General features: G+C 37.3%; 2 protein-coding genes across 4 annotated transcripts in view; one reads left to right on the top strand and one right to left on the bottom strand.

Annotated features, from left to right (window-relative positions):
* LOC100302603 (enhancer of split mbeta-2) overlaps window positions 1-20,791 on the top strand; it is a 261,515-nt gene that overhangs the window by 73,062 nt on the left and 167,662 nt on the right. For 2 of the 3 annotated variants that reach the window (XR_009976810.1, XR_009976811.1), the window contains one exon: window positions 11,927-12,786. The exons of the other annotated variant lie outside the window; for it this stretch is intronic. The gene's annotated coding sequence lies outside the window, so the exon portion shown is untranslated. Of the gene's footprint in view, window positions 1-11,926; window positions 12,787-20,791 lie in introns of those variants that run through there. 3 annotated transcript variants of the gene reach the window in all.
* Window positions 8,853-9,730, bottom strand: E(spl)malpha (enhancer of split malpha). The gene has a single exon (NM_001142755.1). The coding sequence runs from the start codon at window positions 9,680-9,682 to the stop codon at window positions 9,206-9,208; it is 477 nt and encodes a 158-aa protein (NP_001136227.1). The 5' UTR covers window positions 9,683-9,730; the 3' UTR covers window positions 8,853-9,205.

Consider the following 20,791-nt stretch of genomic DNA (forward strand, 5'->3'; position numbering starts at 1 on the left):
CTCAAAATGTTGCTGACTTACGTTCCGAGTTTCGCTTGTAATTACCAGAATCTTACCTATTGTGGGATTTCTCCAGTTATTAAAAATAGATTAAAGAGGTTATTTAAAGGAATTGTAGGTCATAAATAAACAAAAAATTATAGGTGAAATTTTACAATAAAGTTTGGTCTTAAGCCTTTGGTCTTTAAAGACTAAACAATTTTGTAACAATTTTTAACAGCTAGAAGCAAATTTACTTATTTTATGGAAGAAACGCCCAATGTTAAATAGAAGAAAAATCTGAATGGCGGCTATGAAAGTACCTATTATTTTGGCGCGAAACTCGTAGGAAACGCTTTCATATGTTCAACGCCATCTATTGACGGCTACCCGAACTAGAACCAGGAAGATACCCTTCGCGCCAAATAGACAGGGGAGATATGTCAAGACAACAGTTATGCAGACAATACAAAGGTCAAAGTGTAAAGGTATTAGGTACTGTGATCGTGGGAATTATTCGAATTCCGGGGGTTCATTCCTGTATAAATTTGGTATACATTGCAATTTGATGTTCAGTTACATCTGTACTGTTAACCAGGAAGTAACAAAGTGAATCTTTCTAATCTATTTTGAAATTGCGGAAATTGTGTTTGTGCCAGTGAAAGTGTTGTTGAATAGAGGCGAAGTTTCGCACGAGAAATCTTTTGTTTTGATAAGTGCAAATTATTGTAAAGCGACCATTATAATGCCTAACATTTAATTATTTTAGTGTTAGAGAATGACGTCAAAACAAATACCTTTAAGTGCTTTTTTTTCGAATTTTTTTTTTTTTTTTCTAAAACATATTCAATGCCATGGTCGAAGATGACGCGGTGACTTTACTCATTAAATGCCTGTACAATGTCTTTTAAACTCAAGATCGCAGTTTTTTTTTCCGACTAATTGATACGTAATAAACAACATACAAAAGTAAATTAATCGCGATTTCAAATAGTTTATTGTATTTTTTGCGATACGTGAAATAAATTTATTAGTGTTTTAATGAATGAATGCTATTAAGGTAACAGCGGTTTTTATGACTCATGCCAACATCTTAAGGCGAAGTTATTTGTTTCGTTTTTAATGCAACTTTTAATTTAATTAGCACAGCATACAATACAAAGAAAATATAGTTTGGCACAGGAATTTTAATAGGTCGGGGCGGAATTGCATGTTACATTGTTCCATCGGGCCATTGGCTCCGTCAAGGTCTACTGAATCATAATACTCTTGTATGATGCATGTTTATGGTGTAGAGTTGTACCCGATATGTCATGCTCACAATGGAATCTTAGTCTAAAACCATTTAGCCTGTAGTGTTTAATTAAAACAAAATTTTTAATTTAATTAAATTGTTCCGGTCTGATCTCCAAACGTACTCACCAATAAATTTGTAATGTCTACAATATTTTAACACGAATAAAGCTTCCTACGCGTGATAGGACACGTGCGTAGATACCTGTGGTAGATACATAATAATTCAATTGCGAAGCAATCGTACAACTTTCAAAAAAAACCGACGTCATTTAAGATAATTGACACTTCATTATTAAAACCAATCTGCTAATAAACAATGGGTCTATTGAAAAGTAAATATTTTTTTATTGCTTAGATGGATGGACGAACTCACAGCCCACCTGGTTTTAAGTGGTTACTGGAGCCCATAGACATCAACAACGTAAATGCGCCACCCACCTTGAGATATAAGTTCTAAGATCTCAGTATAGTTACAACAGCTGCCCCACCCTTCAAACCGAAACGCATTACTGCTTCACGGCAGAAATACGCAGGGTGGTGGTACCTACCCGCGCGGACTCACAAGAGGTTCTACCACCAGTGTCTTTTATTATTTGTATACTCAACTGATTAAGTACCTGTGTCCTCTCGCCGGATCTCCTCAGTGGGTCACGTTTCAGATCCGGTGGTAGATTCTGCGAAGCACTGCTCTTGCTAGGGCCAGTGTTAGCAACACTTCCGGTTTGAGCCCCATGAGCTCACCTACACGTTAAGGAGAAGCTGAAATAGCCTCTCAAGGCTATCAGAATAGGTAGGGAAAAAAGTGCGTTCGATGGCTAAATTATAGGTATTTAAATAAGATCTCATCATAGCCCGTTGTCTTTAGTCAGTAACAAAGTAATGGAAGGGTCAACAAAATACTCAACTCTTCGGATAAATAAATCCTGAATGCGTGGGCGATTGAAATTCTTAATTATCTTTTTTCTTAATGCACCAACAGACTCTTAACACAATAGATTGACGCAAGTGTTTGCGTCGCTTCATCAGGCCGATCATCTGAGTAAATATGTACAGGCGAGTCGATAAACGGCTGATGTCACCGCTTCGACTCGCAGTACAGTGGCATCCTCTTAATTCTCATACTATTTTCATTTTTTGCCTTTGGATTTTTTCGTTTGGAACAGGGGGGGCTCCCAAACTTATTTCGTCTACTGCCCACTTTGAGAATAAATAATTTTTTAGCGACCCCATTTTTTCACCTATTTAAAAACCACTATAGCAAGAGCTCAGTAGTGTCTAAGAGTCCTTCCATGAAATAACAAATCGCCTCCCAAGCCTCTACACAACGCCCCCATTATTTTTGGGTCTCTTACCGCCCCCCTTTAGGCCTGCAGTGCCCACAAGGGTGCGTTATCGCCCACTTTGGGAAATACTGGTTTAGAAGTAACATAGTCGGCCCACCTTATAATAAACAATTAATTACTTCATTAATTGTTTTAATTAGAAGCTATTGTATTGGAAAAAACGTCTTAAGTATCTTCAAACACGGATGACGGCTTCACGGTAGAGACCTACTATTCAAATTAGATATTTAACTTATTAAATGCACACGACACTATGTTAAAAGCGTGTATTGAATTTTCGATGCACTCAATCAATTTAATTTCAAATGCAGTATCAACCCTGACAGTGGCTTTAATATTTCAATCAGAGTTGATGCGTTAATAAAGTTATCGCTCACGGTTTGAAAAACGAAAAAAAAAAAACCCAAAAAATACGAACATAAAATCACCCGCGCTCCACGATACTAGTACGCAGCGTGAAAATTTTCTAAAACGCTTGCTCTAATTGAATTCGTATATATCGGCAGCACGTCAATAACAATTATAATGTAACTGAGAAGTAATCGAGTTACTGTCGGACGCAATTTTCAATTATTCATACGTCGTAAATTTTATAAGACGTTAATACGTTTTATACAGCTTCAATTCGATCGACCCACCCTTCTTCATCGGAGGACGAAAGAAATATATCAAGAAAAAAATACGCTTTCCGATTTTCAATACTTACAGATCTACATTCGAATTTGCACGTGTACGTAATAAGGAGAATTCTGAAGCGAACTAAAAAAAAAAATTAACCCAAATTTTGCAAGAGTTGCAAAATCGAAAATATAAGGGTTGCAAAAAAATCCTTTCTCTAACCCGACTGGCCGATATACACGTGCATGAGGTAACAATGCGCCGATGAGTCACGAACAAGCCTCGATACGTCGCCGATACGGACCGTACGTCGTATTATTAAACTCGTGTTATTAAAAAGAAACATAACAAAAAAAAGAAAAAGAAAAGATAAGCGCTCACTCGTCGTACCGCGTCAAGGAATTGTACATCTGCCGAAATTTCTCACGGATCCGAACGCCGCGTATGGTATTATTACACCGGATCGCTCGGCTATCTCCGACCGGGTATTATAGATCTTGTTGTGTTCTGGTAATTATGACAAGTCGCCTCGGCTAGCGGTATCGGTTGGCGGGAACTTTTTAATCAATAGCTAGTGTATTAGCATATCAGGTTCCGTGGCATTTAGCGGGACGCGAATTACTAGCGGAGCGGTCAACTGTGGACGGACCGAAATTATTGCACTCGACTGGCTCCGTATGGCAATTAGCTATCTGTAGATTCCTAGATTTACCGTAGCGCTGATACTAATTAACGGTTAAATAGGGAATGATATATCAACGGGCTTTGTGAGTAGTTTACAACTGTTTTTGTAGATTTTGTTTTGCGATCTTGATTGATTTTAACAAAAATTTTAGACGAGCATTAATGGCCGTTAAATTTGTAAATTTACATAATCTGTACCTACTATCTATCTATCTCTTAGGTTTATGGCGTTTCCTTTTAGATTTCGCCAATGTCCTGTACCTACTATCACCGCGTAGAAGTCACGCGTTCAAATTTGAAGGGTGACACTAGGTGGATTCCTATAGTCTAGAGTTGGGATAAATACCTAATGTCATGTGGATCCTAGTGCTGTAAATAATCTCTGTATATAAAAATGAATTACTGTTCGTTAGTCTCGCTAAAACTCGAGAACGGCTGGACCGATTTGGCTAATTTTGCTCTTGAATTATTCGTGGAAGTCCAGGGAAGGCTTAAAAGGTGAGAAAATATAAAAAAACTCGGAATTATATAAAAACAAACAATTTTGTTTTTCCATTGATGTGTCCCCTTGATGTGTCTTTTATTTATCGATTGAGGCACTACTAAGTCTGCCGGGTCAGCTAGTAAGAATATAAATTATAGAGTTTTCTAAAGGAGACGGATAATCGTGGGCCAAAAATGTAATAACTTGGAATGTAGTCTAAAAAATTTGTCATATTTTTTTATATAAGAATATAAAAAATCAGCTCAATCCTCTTTCTGGGACCGGAGAAAAATGAGAAAGTTAGTTTTTGTCGGTATAATGGTGTGATCGATTTAATTAATCGATTACAGGATTATAAAAAGAAAAACATTGCACTAGGTAATTAATGCAAAGTAATTAAATGAGCGATTTATACTTTTTGTATACAAGTGCGGTATACGCCGGATTTAATTGCGATTATATACATAAATGAAGAAAAAGTCTATTATTACTTAACAAAGTAATATAATTAAAATTAAAATCGATTGTATTTTTAATGACAGCTTTGACAGTAAGCTGTTTTTTTTTTTAAGAGATTTTATGACCTGGTAACTAAGACCTTTAAGTCATGTCTTATTTTACTTTATATTCTTAATTTTATGAAAAATGATAATATGGAGTGAAATGAAATGAAGATGATTAATTTGAGACATTAATCAACTGGGATGAAATTTAATGAAATGAAATGATATGGGATGTAATATAATCGCAGTAAAATGGTGGTCATTTACTGAGATTTTTTCAGTGGACTTTTTGGAGGAACCCGAGAAGTTACGTCCAGCAGCTTTGTTTCACTTTCCCACATTTGTGCACTTTCACAGATATTAAACAGTTAATAAACCACAATTATTACACATTTAAACCCGAAGAAACACTAAATAGACAAAATAAAACAAATCACACGACTTCACTCCTCGCGTTCCCGCCAAAAAGTCCACAGTACATGACGTTTGTTCATAGATTATACAATTATTTTTTGCAATTTTTTGGCGCTTGTTGGTTTTTTCTGCTCTACTCGTTTTGTATCTTCGATGCATTTTGAGTGTGTATCTATCGGGCTGTTTTTATATTTTCAACGATCACTGCTTTATTATTACGGATTTCAACTCTGCCAGCCTTGTACGACAATTGCTTCTACACTGGACACCGAAGATCGCTCACACGTTTGACTTGGAATTGTTGCATTGGATACTGTTGAAATTATGGATCGCTGTGTGAATTGTGGGATGGCAATTCCATATTCCATACCTGATATATATCATTGATATTCATTCTTATTATGACATTTAAAAGATTTTCCAATGGATATAATAAACATTTACTTATGCTTAAATAAGTTATTATTCAGCTCTTTTAAAGAGATTGTAACATAACCTAACTTTTATTAAATCTTGATTAACTCGGCCCTCAGATTGAGAAAACTTTTATAATTTTCAGCAAGGTACTGATAAATCTGAATCTATTAATTCACATTAGTTTCATCACGTTACATTCGGGCCCAAAAATGTATGTAATCGTTTCAGTCTCCTTTACGTATTTCGTGCATTTTGAAATTAGTGTTTCTTTTTTTGTCAATACATGCTTTTAATAATTTACTGGTCTGAATTCTGCTCTTTTACGTTAAGACTAAGAACTCCGATTAAATTGTTGTGGATTTTAGACGTACCCAAGTAATATGTAAATATATTTTATGATTTCAATTGATTAAAATATATTTAATGTTTATTGGTTCTATAAAAATAAATTATATTATTTATTATTTTCTTTGCGTAGACTCTATTTAGTTAACAGACTAAATAATTTTTAAATCGCATTGTTCCAAGAATCGCATTCATGCTCATAAATAAGTATTAACGCTTTTGCACGTGCGGCCATTGATTCTTTGACAATTTATTTATTCTTTCGCTTTGCACAATGCTTCTCTTTTCGTAACACAATAATGTTACGGGAGCAAGTTCGAACTTGCAAAAGTTCGACTGCTGAACAGGTTGGTACATGTCGCATGCTTTTCGGGATGTTAGAATTACGTAAACGCATGATACTTTTGCGGAAATATCTTTGCAAATTAAAATTTTTTTTTCACTTACATTAGAGAAGTATTTTTAAATGAGCTATTCGCGCCTTTAATGTGTAAGTATATTTTCCACAAGGCTTTAACCTCATGACAAGTCGTTTTGCAAACGAGGTTCGAGAACATCCTCCGCAGTATACAGCATATAAAGCTGTGCTTCTGACGTTGTTGATGACCAAGAGCGTCGATGACTCATCATCAGATTAATTGCCTTAACACGTCATTACGGATCCTCCCGATCCATTAAGGGTGCTTTTAGGTACCTCAAACACCGGACACCGCCCTCGCCTAACCCGTCGCTTGCGACGAAGGGCTCGACGAGTAAATTAACCCATAGACACAGGCCACTGAGTTTCTCACCGGATCTCCTCAGTGGGTCGCGTTTCCGATCCGGTGGTAGATTCTGCGAAGCACTGCTCGCGCTAGGGCCAGTGTTAGGAACACTCCGGATTGAGCCCCGTAAGCTCACTTACACGTCAAGGAGAAGCTGAAATAGCCTATATAATAGGAAATAATAGGAATAAAAATCAGATTATCAGTATGTTAATCTGTCTACATATATTTATATATTAGGAATTAACAACAACAAACCAAAAACCAAATGTAAATAATCTCAAACTGATATCTCATGGACGGCCGCTGATTAAGTAAGTAACAATAATAAGTAAATACGAATGAAAACAACAACAAAACAATGTATTAACGCTAAGATCGAGATCAATACTAAATTTTTAGTCAAATTATAGTATTTTTGATGCATCATCAAATTAAGGTTTTTTTTGCGAACGTTTGAAACACAAAGTAAAAAATCGAAGATGAGGTGCGAAGTAATTTTTCCTGTTAGTTATTTTATCGGAATAAACTGTGAGCACGTAGGATATTTTTGGCGAATTGTATCGTACAGTTTTTTGCGTGACATATTTTATCATGTTCGCGTTGAGGTAAAATGGTTTTTATTTGACTTTTTTGTCGATTGACGTGCGTAATATTAAAACAGCTATAAACTAGTTAATGTAAAGTCATTTGACATTTCTAATACAATGATTTCAATCAAAACAAAATTATTCTTTGAGCTGATTTTCTATTCAATTATACTCGTCTCGTATGTTATATTTCACCTAATAATTCAAATTTGGCAACTCTTCAAAAGTGCGATTTTAATAATATAATACAATCAAGTAATAATCATTATCAATGTTTGTACTTCCGAATACAATCGTTCCTTAAGAGTTATTAGTCAAACCTTCGCTTTAAAATAAATAATGGTCCTGGGCTCGAGAGTTAAAAAGCGACCATTAAAACCCAGTAGCCGGTTTTGCCTCGGGTCATGCACGTGCGTCCGTGGAGCACTCCATGTATAGACAGACCAACGGACTTCAGTATTGCAACTCATAAAAGGTAAAAACTGAAATTTGTACCTATACTCTGTTTTGTTTTTATTGCTTAGATGGATGGACGAGCTCACAGCCCACCTGGTGTTAAGTGGTTACTGGTGCCCATAGACAATTACAACGTAAATGCGCCACCCACCTTGAGATACAAGTTCTAAGGTCTCAAGTATAGTTACAACGGCTGCCCCACCCTTCAAACCGAAACGCATTAATACTTCACAGCAGAAATAGGCAGGGAGGTGGTCCCCTACCCGCGGGGACTCACAAGAGGTCCTACCACCAGTAACTATATTATAACTATAACCTATACTCTATTCCAATTACGAAGTCCTTTTTGAAACTTCTTAGAACGTCTTCACGTTTCGCATACATTGAAATAATAATCATTTAGTGGCCGTAAATATCATTTAAAAATACACAATAAATCTAAATAATTATACAATTAATTCACACACACAGAATAACGTCTGTCTCATGGGACGTCGTAATTGGAATAGAGTATACGTTTCCTTTTTAATTCCGCTGTGATTAAAAACCCAAAATATTGAAGTTTCCCATCGAATGACTGTTAACAATTAATCCGAATGCAGCCTTTTGTAAAATTTATAAAAGTCAATCTTATCTCAGCTGATAATATATAATACGTTACGATAGAATTTTATTCGACTTTCGAAGAGGTGAAGTCGCGCTGTCGCACTGGTATGGTTAGCGTTATCTTAACTTATACGTATATTGGCTCGCGCCGGCTCAACTCGTCTGACCACTTTGGGTACTGGAGACTCACATTTTATGGCGGACGTCGAGAACCGCTTATTACTGTTCAATACTTTGCGGTTCTCCACTCGCTACTGGCCTTTAGATACGATGAATTGCAATTTTATGTAATGTCGGATCTTTGACGAAGATGTCATAACACGAATCTAGAAAGTTCAATGAAAGATAGAAAATATCATCAAAATTTTTATTTATTTCGCATTTAAAAAAAAACATTTAAAAGTTCAGCATTAAAATAAATTATTACATCTAAAAAAAAACAATTAAAGCTCATATTCAGGAAGATTATGTTTCTAAGTTACACCTAACATAAATTATACAATACAATAATGTTTTATCACAATTTGCTATTCATAAACATATAAAGCTTTCGAAAAGTCATCACGAGTGTTGAGCTTAACTTAATACTAAATTTTAATCTACATGGCACTTGCGAATTATTAAAGCTAACATCACAGACGGTTGCAGAAACCAAAGGACATTCACTGGTTTCACGGAAGACACTGATCCTGGTCGCGTGTTGCATTCAAGCTTGCACCCAACGGTCTTGGAGCACTGGATGTTGTTGTTCTGCCGCTTGGCACTCGGTGTAGCAATGCGCCGTTGCGAAGTCAGCTTCGGGCTTAGAGACTGCTGTCCAGAAGAAGGTGCCGGCTTCGGTGCGTGCGAAGTGCACGGGGACGTAGAATGTGTCCTTGTTGACCGGCACAAGGTCACAGGTTTCATCTTGATTGTAGACGAGGAAAGCGGCACCGGACTGGCACGCTTCCATCTCTTCGTAGATCTTGCGTTCCAATAGCTCGTTGCTCGAGTTCTGTGCGTCCTCGTGGCACGTGTCGATCGCCTTGGCGGGAACCCGTTTCGTTGTCTTCTTGATCATCTTCATAAGCGGCCGCAGTAGCGCCTTAATGCCGCTATTCTTCATCTTTTCAGCGTTGTATCTGTTTTCGTTAATCGAGTTGTTTGTCGCGATGATATATTCGTTGTTAGCGTACGTAGACATGTTGATAATGTTAATGAAATAGTGTATGAGAGCGTGTGTCGCTAGTGAGATCACAGGCGGGAATGTGGGGCTGGTTTTGTCGGACGGTCTTTTATACCGGCTGGGCCGCCCCCGACATAAAAGCTCCACGTACGTGAAATGTTCCCCTTACGTGTGTGTGTGCGCGCGTGTGTGCATGGCTTATCCGATACCCTAATATGCTTTTCGTATAGCGTGACAGGTTCTCATATTTTCACGGTGAAAGAGTTTATGTGACATAACTTTAAATTAACTCTGTGTCATTGTATGATTTTTGTATCGATTTTCAGTTGTTTTGTTTACAATACATACCATACACTATATACATATATGGTGTATGTATTTTAATTTCAGTTAGTATTTTTTTTGCATTCGCATGAACTAATAACCATAGCATTTCAGAATGTAGATCTCTGTTTGTTATTATTATAAATGTTTTTAGAATACTTGTTTAGTTTTTATTGTAAACAAGAGTCTTAAAACAGTCTTAAAAGTCATTTATATTGTCTACGATCTGTGAAAACCCAAGAAAAAACTAGGTCATGACTTAAATAAAAGTACACAATATATCAGGCATCTCTTTATCAATCGTAAGCGTAACAAGCGCCACGAAAGGGTTTTCCATGGGAAAATTATCCACGTGCCGTCCACATTCCCCTGCGCTTAACACTTCTATTCATTAGGCCCCTAACGAAATGGCCCGGACAATGCGATTGTTATCGTCCCCAGGGGGTCACTAAGTCATGGGGTGACTCTGACACCGCGCGTGACCCCAGCGTGCTGCGCGTACGCTTCTCACGTGACCAACTCGAGGACAATAATTGCATTAAAATTCCTTAATTCGCTTTATCTTTTCATAGTAATATTATAATATAATTTCATAAAAAATTACTACACTAGAATTTTATGGTGTAGTTCTGCTGCGGCGGCCGTTGAGTTTCCGTCTACAGAATTTATTAACAAAAACAACTATCAAACTTAAGATACCACCTACACACAAAATATTCGACTCGTACCGGTCCAAACACGTAGGATTTTTTTTTCTCGACATGTCCGAAGAGAGTATCACAAAAAAAGATTATGTTTAAAAGAAATCAGTGTAGCGGTGATAGTGCCGTCGCAGCCAATGGGGTGCGCGCGCGCCGGCAGGTGCTATGATCCGAAGGCTCTCGCACACACACGCTCGCAGTTCGAACGCACGATCGCGGAACACGTGCATTCGAAGGGTACGCACATACGATTTCCACTGACAAAAGAAAGAGACGTAAAACATTTTTTATTGATCTCGAATAGATTCACGACTCCCTCATATCCGAAATAGGGTAACGCAAAGGCTAATTTGGTTATTGAAAATTGAGGGGTTGTTCGTGGGAATGCTCCGGGCTCCTAGGTTCCCAGGGTTGCTCGCACATTTAGTTTTTTTTTTCGGGAATTCGAGATTCGGAACGACGACAGATGGCAAACGGGCGATCGTTCCCGTTCTGCTTTGTTATAATAAATCGTATGGGGTATTGGATTTAAACATACCATTTTGATGGCTCATCGCACTCGAGGGCAGGGTGGTGAGGGGATGAAGACGTAAACAAGTGTAAAAGGGGTCAATGGAACTCGGTCCGACCTATAATTAAATGTCTATTAGAGCTATTTTGGGATTATTAGGCGATATTTCTATTAGGATATTAGGGTTTCTAATTAAAAGAAGATTGCAGCGATTAAAGATTTTATTTGAGATTTTTGGTGCTCATGTGTAATATTATTCAAATAATAATTCAAATAATAACGCGTTTGTCTGATTTATACTTTTATTTATTCGCTTTTTTGGATTACAATTGCGATGTGTTTACATTACTTTACTATATGCACGTATTGTGAGCCTGCATGATCGTTAGATGCAAAATTGAGATTTCGACAACATGATTCAAAATCGGTGGCAGCAATGATGCTGTGATGTCCATAGGCTGCAGTAGCCACTCAAAAATAACGGCCTGCGAGCTCGTTTTTAGGTGTTATAAAGAAAACAAGTAATTGTCCAACAATTTTAACCAGTGCTCGCCCAATTATCGTAAACCGACCACTGGAACATTTCAATATTGCGATTCATTTCATGTATTACTTTATCTTTTAATTTGCTATTAACATGTGAAAAAACTACCGCTAAAACACCGAGGAGGTAATAGTAGTTAATTGGGAATTAGAATTTGCTTATTTACATTGATTAATTTACAGGTAAAGCACTGATAAGTTAAGGATCAACACAAGATTAATACGGGCGAGTTCCCATGAGATGCAAAAGGGAAACTGCTTCCAAAAGAACGAACATATAGTGTCGAGAAGAAACTGCGTCATTTAAAAAACTGGTCCATTGTGCCCCACGGCGTGACAAGTGAGCGTGGGATTGCATGATTTACCTTAGGGGTGGATAATGACCCCATCCCTGTGACAGGAGTATTGTTTGCGAACGCACTTGTTACATCGGGGGATATGTGATTTTTTGTAGCTTTCACTGTCGAAAGCTACGGTAGAAAATTATAAGTTGAATAGATATTATTCGTTGCGGAAAATTTACCGACTTTAAAATAGGGGTTTTTAAATTCCGACTGGATTATTTCTTTTGTTTTTGCAAGCGACTCGCAATTTTCATGCTAAATCATTTCGATTATGCCAATATTTTGAATGCGAAATTTTGTGAATGACGGATTTGGATGAAATTTCATAACGCAATAGCGTATTCATCAGAATAGGATGATTAAGGAATGCATGATAAAAAAAAAATGAATGATAATATAATTTAATTGTTTTTTTAAATTATAAATTCGACTTTCCCTACCTAATCATTAGTAGCCTAAGGGGCTATTTCAACTTCAGACGGACCGGTAAATTCGATATTAAGTTTTTTCTTTTTTTTGTTCTAAAATATATACGAATAGTAATGTTAAATTTTTTTGTCATAAAAAATATATTTTAAAGTCTCAGTAGGCACAAATAAGTATAATCTCTTAAGTTTTCTTTGTAATTCATTGAATGCTTGCTATATCAAAATAAGCTATAACAATTGATGATTTCTATTAAAAATTGAAATATCTTAAGTTTTGTTTTTTATTTATTCATCACCTTAAACAAGTAGTTGACTAATTTGGGGTTTAATTGTGACATTAAATACTGTCACCGAACTGGAGATATGAGGTTGACGTCTTTCTAGCATTGTGGCCACTACAACAATGTTCTACTGTTTCGCGCCAAAAATTAAATGTTGGAGTACCTTTTTTTCGGGAATAGAGCTAAACCTCGTCGGAGTAGTCTATACATAATGGGCGCGCGGTGTGGGATTCGACGGTTTGCTGATGTTTTGAAAAGACCGCGGGCCCAAATATATTTTAGGGCCCTAACTTCTAAGCGACTCCGCTTGCACTCTCTCACCTGATGTCTGACCTCCGCCTGGAGTAAGAACTACAACCAGTCTCGGAAGCTCCTCCTAGGACGATCAATCAACGACTTATTAAGAATCAGTAAAAACAGTATACTTATTCATTACCAGTAGACTAGTACATTACATTAATACTACAATACTTACTTTCAGCTACAGTAACAAGCGTCGTCACAATTAACATATAGGTCCACGCTAACAGCAATGCGCGCGTAGGCATCGGCTAGTCAAACAAGCCACTCTGGATCGCACCCGGCCCGAAAGTACCCATTACGCTAGCAACATTGCCACGCTGCTTAGATTAATTGAGTTAAGTAGTATATCTGTTTATATGTGCTCATAATTATGTAATTTATACTTTAGAAATACTAAGCTTTTGTCGACAAATTTTTTATTAAGATTTTAGGGATGTCATATGTAAAAACTCATCTGGGCGAAGTGTGGGAATTTCAGTTACGAAATCACTCGAACCAAAAATAGGGGGGTGGAAAATAAAAGAATGTATAAATCATCTCTAATCGCTGCTTTTGTTCCCTCGTACACTTGTTGCAATACCGCACTCTATGAGATTTATAACAATTATAGTTTTGCTGCTATTTTAAATTAAACGTACAATAATAGACCTTAATTCACCGAATTTAGATGGTTTACCATTGAGCGCGTAATATGCAGCGGTACATTTATTTTGGTTTCATAAAGATTCGTGGGGGAGGAGAACTTAGGGGCTGTCAAACAATTAACTGATTTACAGGTAGACTTATTTTAGAAGGCAAAAAAATATTAAACGAGATTTGTATTGAAATTGAGATCTAGTAAAAAAATACGCTGATGCACAAATATGCCATAAGGAGTGTTGATGAGTATATATTGACACGCATATTTGTGTAAGTACGTTAGGGTGCGAATATAAGTTCATTTAACCTAATCTTCAATTTGAATTATAGGTAGTAAATGCATATTCATGTATACATCTGTGTATAGCAATAAGTTTATGACAGACTACTTAAAGAAAAGTATTTCAATATTTACTTACCTTAACAGTAATGATAGCCTATGTGTAAGTTCTTTGGTATGACAGCTTAGGTCTTTTGTGGGATTTTAACATATAGGTTGTAATTAGATTCGTATAAAAATAGGAATAAAACTATATGTATATATATGGTATTGTTTTTCATTATTAATGGCATCATTAAATAAACATTTTATAATTTCGCTTTAAAATACTCGTCATTATAATAATACCTATATAAAGTCGATGTTGGTATATACATATGTATATTCCCCATAGACAACGAAATGGCTGTAGTGGGTTCGCAAAATTTTCAGAAAATCTTCAGAAATAGGTTAGAGAGTAAAATTTCGTAGCGATCGAAATAAACTTGAATAAATTGGGTAGGCCACGGAATAACATCGGCCAGCAAAGCGAAATATAAAATAGTGATAGCTATAGTTATGCCCTACAACGAAATAGTATCTTTAATTAATAAACGTCAAAGTGGTTATCGTGGTATGGACATGTGATGCGTAGAAAGAAGATGCATGTGACTAGGTGTGTGAAATGGTAGTGCAAGATAGACGGGGACGAGGTCGACCAAAGAAGACATGGGTGGAGTGTGTGAATGACGATATGAGAGAGAGAGAGGAGTGAGTGTTGACGGCTGATAGAAGAGAATGGAAGACAAAAATTAGCTGTGCCGACCCCACCTAGTGGCATAAGGTGGAGAAAAAGAAAATAAACAAATGTAAAAGCTGTATTCTTACAAATAAAAAGAAAAATTAATGAATATCTACGAGTCTTCGGTTTAAATGTTTTACATGAAATCAAAAAGGCCCCGATCACTCTTTCACGTAGGAGGCTGTGTCCGATTTTATCATCGATAAAGAGCACGAGATCGAGATATACGGAGGCTAATGAGTCGACCGTCATTAACCGAGCGAGGAGCGAGGCGATAATAACCGATCCTTTATATTACACTCGTTAAGGATGAGGTTTCGCTGTCGGCGGGAAAGTTAAAGTTACGAGTGTTTGTGGTTACAGATCTAAGACGTTCGGCGACTATCCCAGTCTTGTTGGCAGATACTGGTGGTAGGACCTGATGTGACTCCGCACGGGTAGGTACCACCACCCCGCCCATTTCTGCCGTGAAGCAGTAATGCGTTTCGGCCTGGAGGGTGGGGCAGCGGTTGTAACTATACTGAGACCTTAGAACTTATATCTCAAGGTGGGTTGCGCATTTATGTTGTAGTTGTTTTGGGCTCTAGTAACCTCCTTAACACCAGGTGGGCTGAGAGCTCGTCCACCCATTTTAGCAATAATCAAAGAGGTACCTACCATGGTGGTAGGTACCTCTTTGATTTTCATTTCAAACCGGTCTTATGCTTTCGAACTCGTTCGTACTATATTTCTTCAACGCCTTTCAGAACATAGAAAATAAAGATTTTTTTTTATCTGTACCATAATAAAAATTCATAATTTTATGAAATAAGAGGATCTTATAGGCATTATTAAAGGTAAATTTTTTCAAATTCGATATTCAAGTTTATTTTTTTATTTTATTGCTTAGATCGGTGGACTCACAGCCCACCTGGTATTAAGTTGTTACTGAAGCCCATATACATCTACGGCGTAAATGCGCCACCCACATTGAGATATAACTTCTAAGGTCTCAAGTATAGCTACAACGGCTGCCCCACCCTCCAAACCGAAACGCATTACTGCTTCACGGCAGAAATAGGCAGGGTGGTGGTACCTACCCGCGCGGACTCACAAGAGGTCCTACCACCAGTAAAAAGTTCGGTTTAATTTTATCAATAGAATAATGTTTCGTTGTGGTCGATCAGCTCGCAATGTGACCGCTTCTCAAAACGCCCGAGTTTTTTTAAAATTCTCACTTCGTGTACAGGACTTGTTGTTTAATACCGGAGGAGATGTGTTCGTCTAACATTAATAACAATAATAATATACCCTATGCTTATTGCTTTGAAGTTTTAATTAAGAATTCGTTGCGCTCTACCTCGTTGGGCGGATCATTAGAAATCTAATAACGTTCAACTGACGTACACATTTTCTTGTTTAAAAGTATATTTTATACGCACGAATTGTGGTTGTATCTTATACCTTTAAACGAGCAATTCTTGTATATTAATATATAATTATATAATCTGTATCTCGGAAACGGCTATAACGATTTTCATAAAATTTAGTATACAGGGGATTTCGGGGGCGATAAATCGATCTAGCTACGATTTATTTTCAGAAAATGTTGTTTTATTCGTGTATTCAATAATCAGCTCTTCCCGACATCTATTGGCGAATAATAATACTATTTTTCTTAATTGAGGGCAATTAACCGCTTTAAAGACACAACGAGATGGCGTTATCAAAAAAAAACCGATCATCATCTCGTTATTTTGTAAAACATCAATGAAGAGCCTTTAATTTGGTATCCACAAAGAAGCAACTGTTTAAATAACATAATCAACTAATTTCCGTAAGGTGGATCGTTTCATTTCTCTTTTCGACTATACAAATCTAAGTCGTGGTTTTGATCCGTGATCAATTAACGAATTACGTATTTTGTAAGGTAATTTCCAGTTTTATGGTAATTAGTTGCATCGGAAATCATTATCATTCGAACTCTACTTATGATGTTTATTTCTTAATTTATCTGGCATGATGACAAGTAACTTTTTTTTTAATGATGAGAATAAATAGTTAATTATCGAGATTAGGGTTACATGACCCACCGTCAAAACCAACCTGATTTTACCAACCTGTACTGGGTCACCGCGTGCCCCCCACGATAGTTCGACATAGATATCGGATTTAGATTTAGGGTTAATTTCGAAATTAAGCAACGACGTCATGGTTTTGTAATGATTCTGTGAGAGTAGACGAAATAGCATTTATGTAGAGAGAGTCTCATATGATTCGATACCTAGAGAACCAAAGTTAAAGACATAGCACAGCGAATAAGTAAGCTGAAGTGGCAATGGGCTAGAAATATTAGCCGGAACACCTTTTTTTTTCCTACGTAAGCTGATAGCCTTGAGAGGCTATTTCAGTGTAACCTTAATTAGTAGGTGAGCTCACGGGGCTCAAACCTAACGACGTTGCTAAGACGAACCCTAGCAAGAGCCGTGCTTCGCAGAATCTACCACCAGATCGGAAACGCGACCCACTGAGAAGATCCGGCGAGAAACTCAGTGGACTGTGTCTGAGGGCTGCCGGACCACCGATAATCTTTGGGCTAAGCGCGCTCTTGAGTGGAGACCGTGAATTGGCAAACGTAGTGTAGGAGGCCCTCAGTTTCGGTGGAGTGATGACCTGTGCAGGGTGGCTGGCAAGAGCTGGATGGGAGAAGCTGAGGATCGTGCTTAGTGGTGAGCAACTGGAGAGGCCTATATCCAGCAGTGGACTGCTATAGGCTGATAATGATAATGATGTTGAGTCTCATAGATTGAGAGCGAGATGAGGACTGCTGGTTTGACCTGGAGCGATAACAAGGAGCAAGTGCAAGATAGGGTGAAGTGGTGACAACTTTTGAGGGCCATACGTACCAGCGGTGTACCCCAGGACTACTACAGTGCTATATGAAGAGAGTAATGATAGAGGGAGAGAGCGCTCTACGAAGCCGAAATTAGTCAATTGTCTCTATCGAAAAGTAGATGCGTTAAATTTATTGTCGGGGACTGTATGCAGTTTATTTTAAATTGACAAATTAATAATGCTCATCACACCATGGCTATAATATTAAAAGTATTTAGTGCCTTGTACTCTCGATAAATATTTCGTATAGTGTACATATAATAATTTGTTGAATTGACTTGGTATGTACCGGGACTTATATCTCCTTAACGTAGCTGGTGGTAGGGAAAATTGTATGAAAAATACCTTGATGGTACTACATCAGACATTTTCCTTAAAGTACTACATACTAATAAATCTTGATAAAGTTTATTATTCATAAGCTTACAATACAATTCCAATGTTTCTAGAATTTATTGCTTTGTGTTTGAAAAATATACGAGATAAGAGCATGTACACCGTCAGATCATCATCATGTATAGCAAATACATTTCACAAACTTCCAACGAGACTCAAATTCGCGATACAATCACTAACCACCCAAACATACGCCGTGGTACGACAGAAAAGTAAATATGACTTAAAAATTCAATTGGAATATGTTTTAAAGCAATTTTGTTTCCTTCGAAAAGCTAAATACCTAAAAATTGGTGCAAAAATTCTCCACGATAAATGAAAAACAAATTGTTTACATTTGGGAAGATCTTTTCTATCAAGCAGACATAGCGCCAGCAGTCATACTTTAGTTATATGTAGTATGCAATTAGTAAAACGACCTCATGTTCATGATTTTTTTTTTATGATTGAAAGATTACTGGTGGTCCGGAGGCCTTTCCAGCTTCACCAGGACAGGTGGGCGAGCAAAGGCTCAGCCAGGAGGGGTGGGATTTGCTAACAACTGCCCGAGCGCCTCCGAAGGAGACCTAACAACTCAAGAGCAATTGCTTCGCGAATGAATCTACTACCGGATCGGAATCGCGACCCACTGAGAAGATCCAGCGAGAAACTCAGCGGGCGGATGTTCATGAATAAACCGCCTCTTAACACCGAAAAAGGACTGAGCTTCTTAATTTCCAAGAGTTACGACCAAAACTCCATCTACAAGATATACGTAGTAAAAAATACCTCGATTAGACCCTATCATAGAATTAAAACAAATTATAAGTAGTGCTCATTCTCTGGTCGCTCTTAAAGCGGCAATCAAGCAAAGCTCCATTAGTGGCGGTGACAGGGTCCAATGAAACGGGCTATAAATAAATAGTTAAGTGCAACGGACGTTTAATTCGAGCAATTCGTGGCCGCAACAACTAAGCTAGGGTCCTAATGTATGAGATTAAAGCGATTTTCATCTGTAAGCTGGAGTAAGCAGACGCAGAGAACTGGTTATCTACTGTCATTGTCCATGTGTGGTAACTATGTGGTAGCAATCGGGTAAACTGCGAGTTCGTCCGAAATTGGTACAATTTTGAGCCGTGTTAGTCTTGTATTGTGTTAATAGATCTAAAACAATACATTGATAGGAATTTTGATATTGATTTCATCTTTGTATTTTGTTCACGCTTGAGGAATTTGACCACTACATTTATGTACTCCGTCATCAGAATCCGTGGTTTCTTTTGCTGAGCAAATTCACTTGGAAGCGCTTTTTTTTCAACTACATCCACAGACATGTTCGAAAAACTTCAGTACATAAATATATATTTTTATATAAAAATAATAATCGTGGCCTTTGAGCCCTAAAGTAGGATACCTTGACCCATAGTACAACCAGACATTGATAAACGTGTCTACGTACATATATACTATATATATTATAATGTAAACATGCATAGATATTAAACACACAGACAAAGAGTAAGCACAACTTTCCTCGTTTGGTTTGGTCCCATTTGAGGATCGAACCCATCACTACCACGCTGATTATTTAATAATTGCTGGTTAGTAATTAGAAAATGTAAATATGCGATCGATATCTACTAGCTTGTAGCCATGGGTGATGGGAGAGATGTGCTCCACACTAAACGCTTCACTTTCCCCCTTTGCCTTTTCATGAGTTCTGTTGTCTCATGCGAGGTTTGGACGTTGGTTGTTGAGCGACAGGAGGTTTTAGTCAGTTCGACTCTTACATACTCCACCCGCCATCCCCAGAGAAGGGCGGAAGTACGGCGATTTCCTTCTGCACAAAAAAAAAGTTTGTAGCCATTCACTCGCAATGGTCACTAGTTTCTATTCTCTTTATATAATCAGCTGTTGACTTAATTTATTCCAATTAATATAAAAATCGCTGTTCGCTTATATTTTGCTCCATCAACACAAACAGTGGATAATTACGGCTAATAGTTGTCGCGCACGAGTCATTAGACCTCCCGCGTTCGTGTTTAAACAAACCTTAACGTTTCGGTTTTGTACTTTTATTGTATTTAATTGTGTTTATATAGAGCTCGTTGTAACATTCCCGTTTCATTACATAATGATTTCGAGGAGTGTGGGTCAAGGGCGATTTGGAATATCGAGAGGCACCAATTGTGTAAAGTAGAGTAATTTAAGCGTTATATGCAGGAAATTAGGTGGGAATTATATTCTCATTACACGCTTAGAATGAAACCGTAAAATTAGAGTGATAATTTAAAGCAAATGTGTATAGTAATGATTTTTGATTACGCCTGTAGTATTATTACAAATAGTGGCAGTACCAGATGTTTATATTATAACATTAAAAGAAATTTTGTTACTCGATGTGTGACGAGATCTTCTTATATGCTCGAGATTTATTTTTTACAGAATACATTTCATATTTCAGTTTTTGCAACAATTCTGGATGCCACAGAACATTTATAAGACCTTCGCTTGACAGCGGACTGCGATAAAAACATTCTCGCAAAAAGAACATTTGTTTTTCTTGGCATTTCCGATTAATAGTTAGTAACATCCGATTGCGGTGCGCGTTGCGTCGCCAATTTTTTTATCGTCCGCCTTTCAGTGAATTAGAAGTAATCACTGTCATTACTCTATGCAACAATGAAGCATGTATGTTTTTTCCTAAGCTTTTCAAAGACATTAATCGATCCTGTAATCGTAT

The sequence above is a fragment of the Bombyx mori genome, chromosome 3, assembly GCF_030269925.1.
Source record: "Bombyx mori chromosome 3, ASM3026992v2".
In the NCBI taxonomy this organism is placed as follows: domain Eukaryota; kingdom Metazoa; phylum Arthropoda; class Insecta; order Lepidoptera; family Bombycidae; genus Bombyx; species Bombyx mori.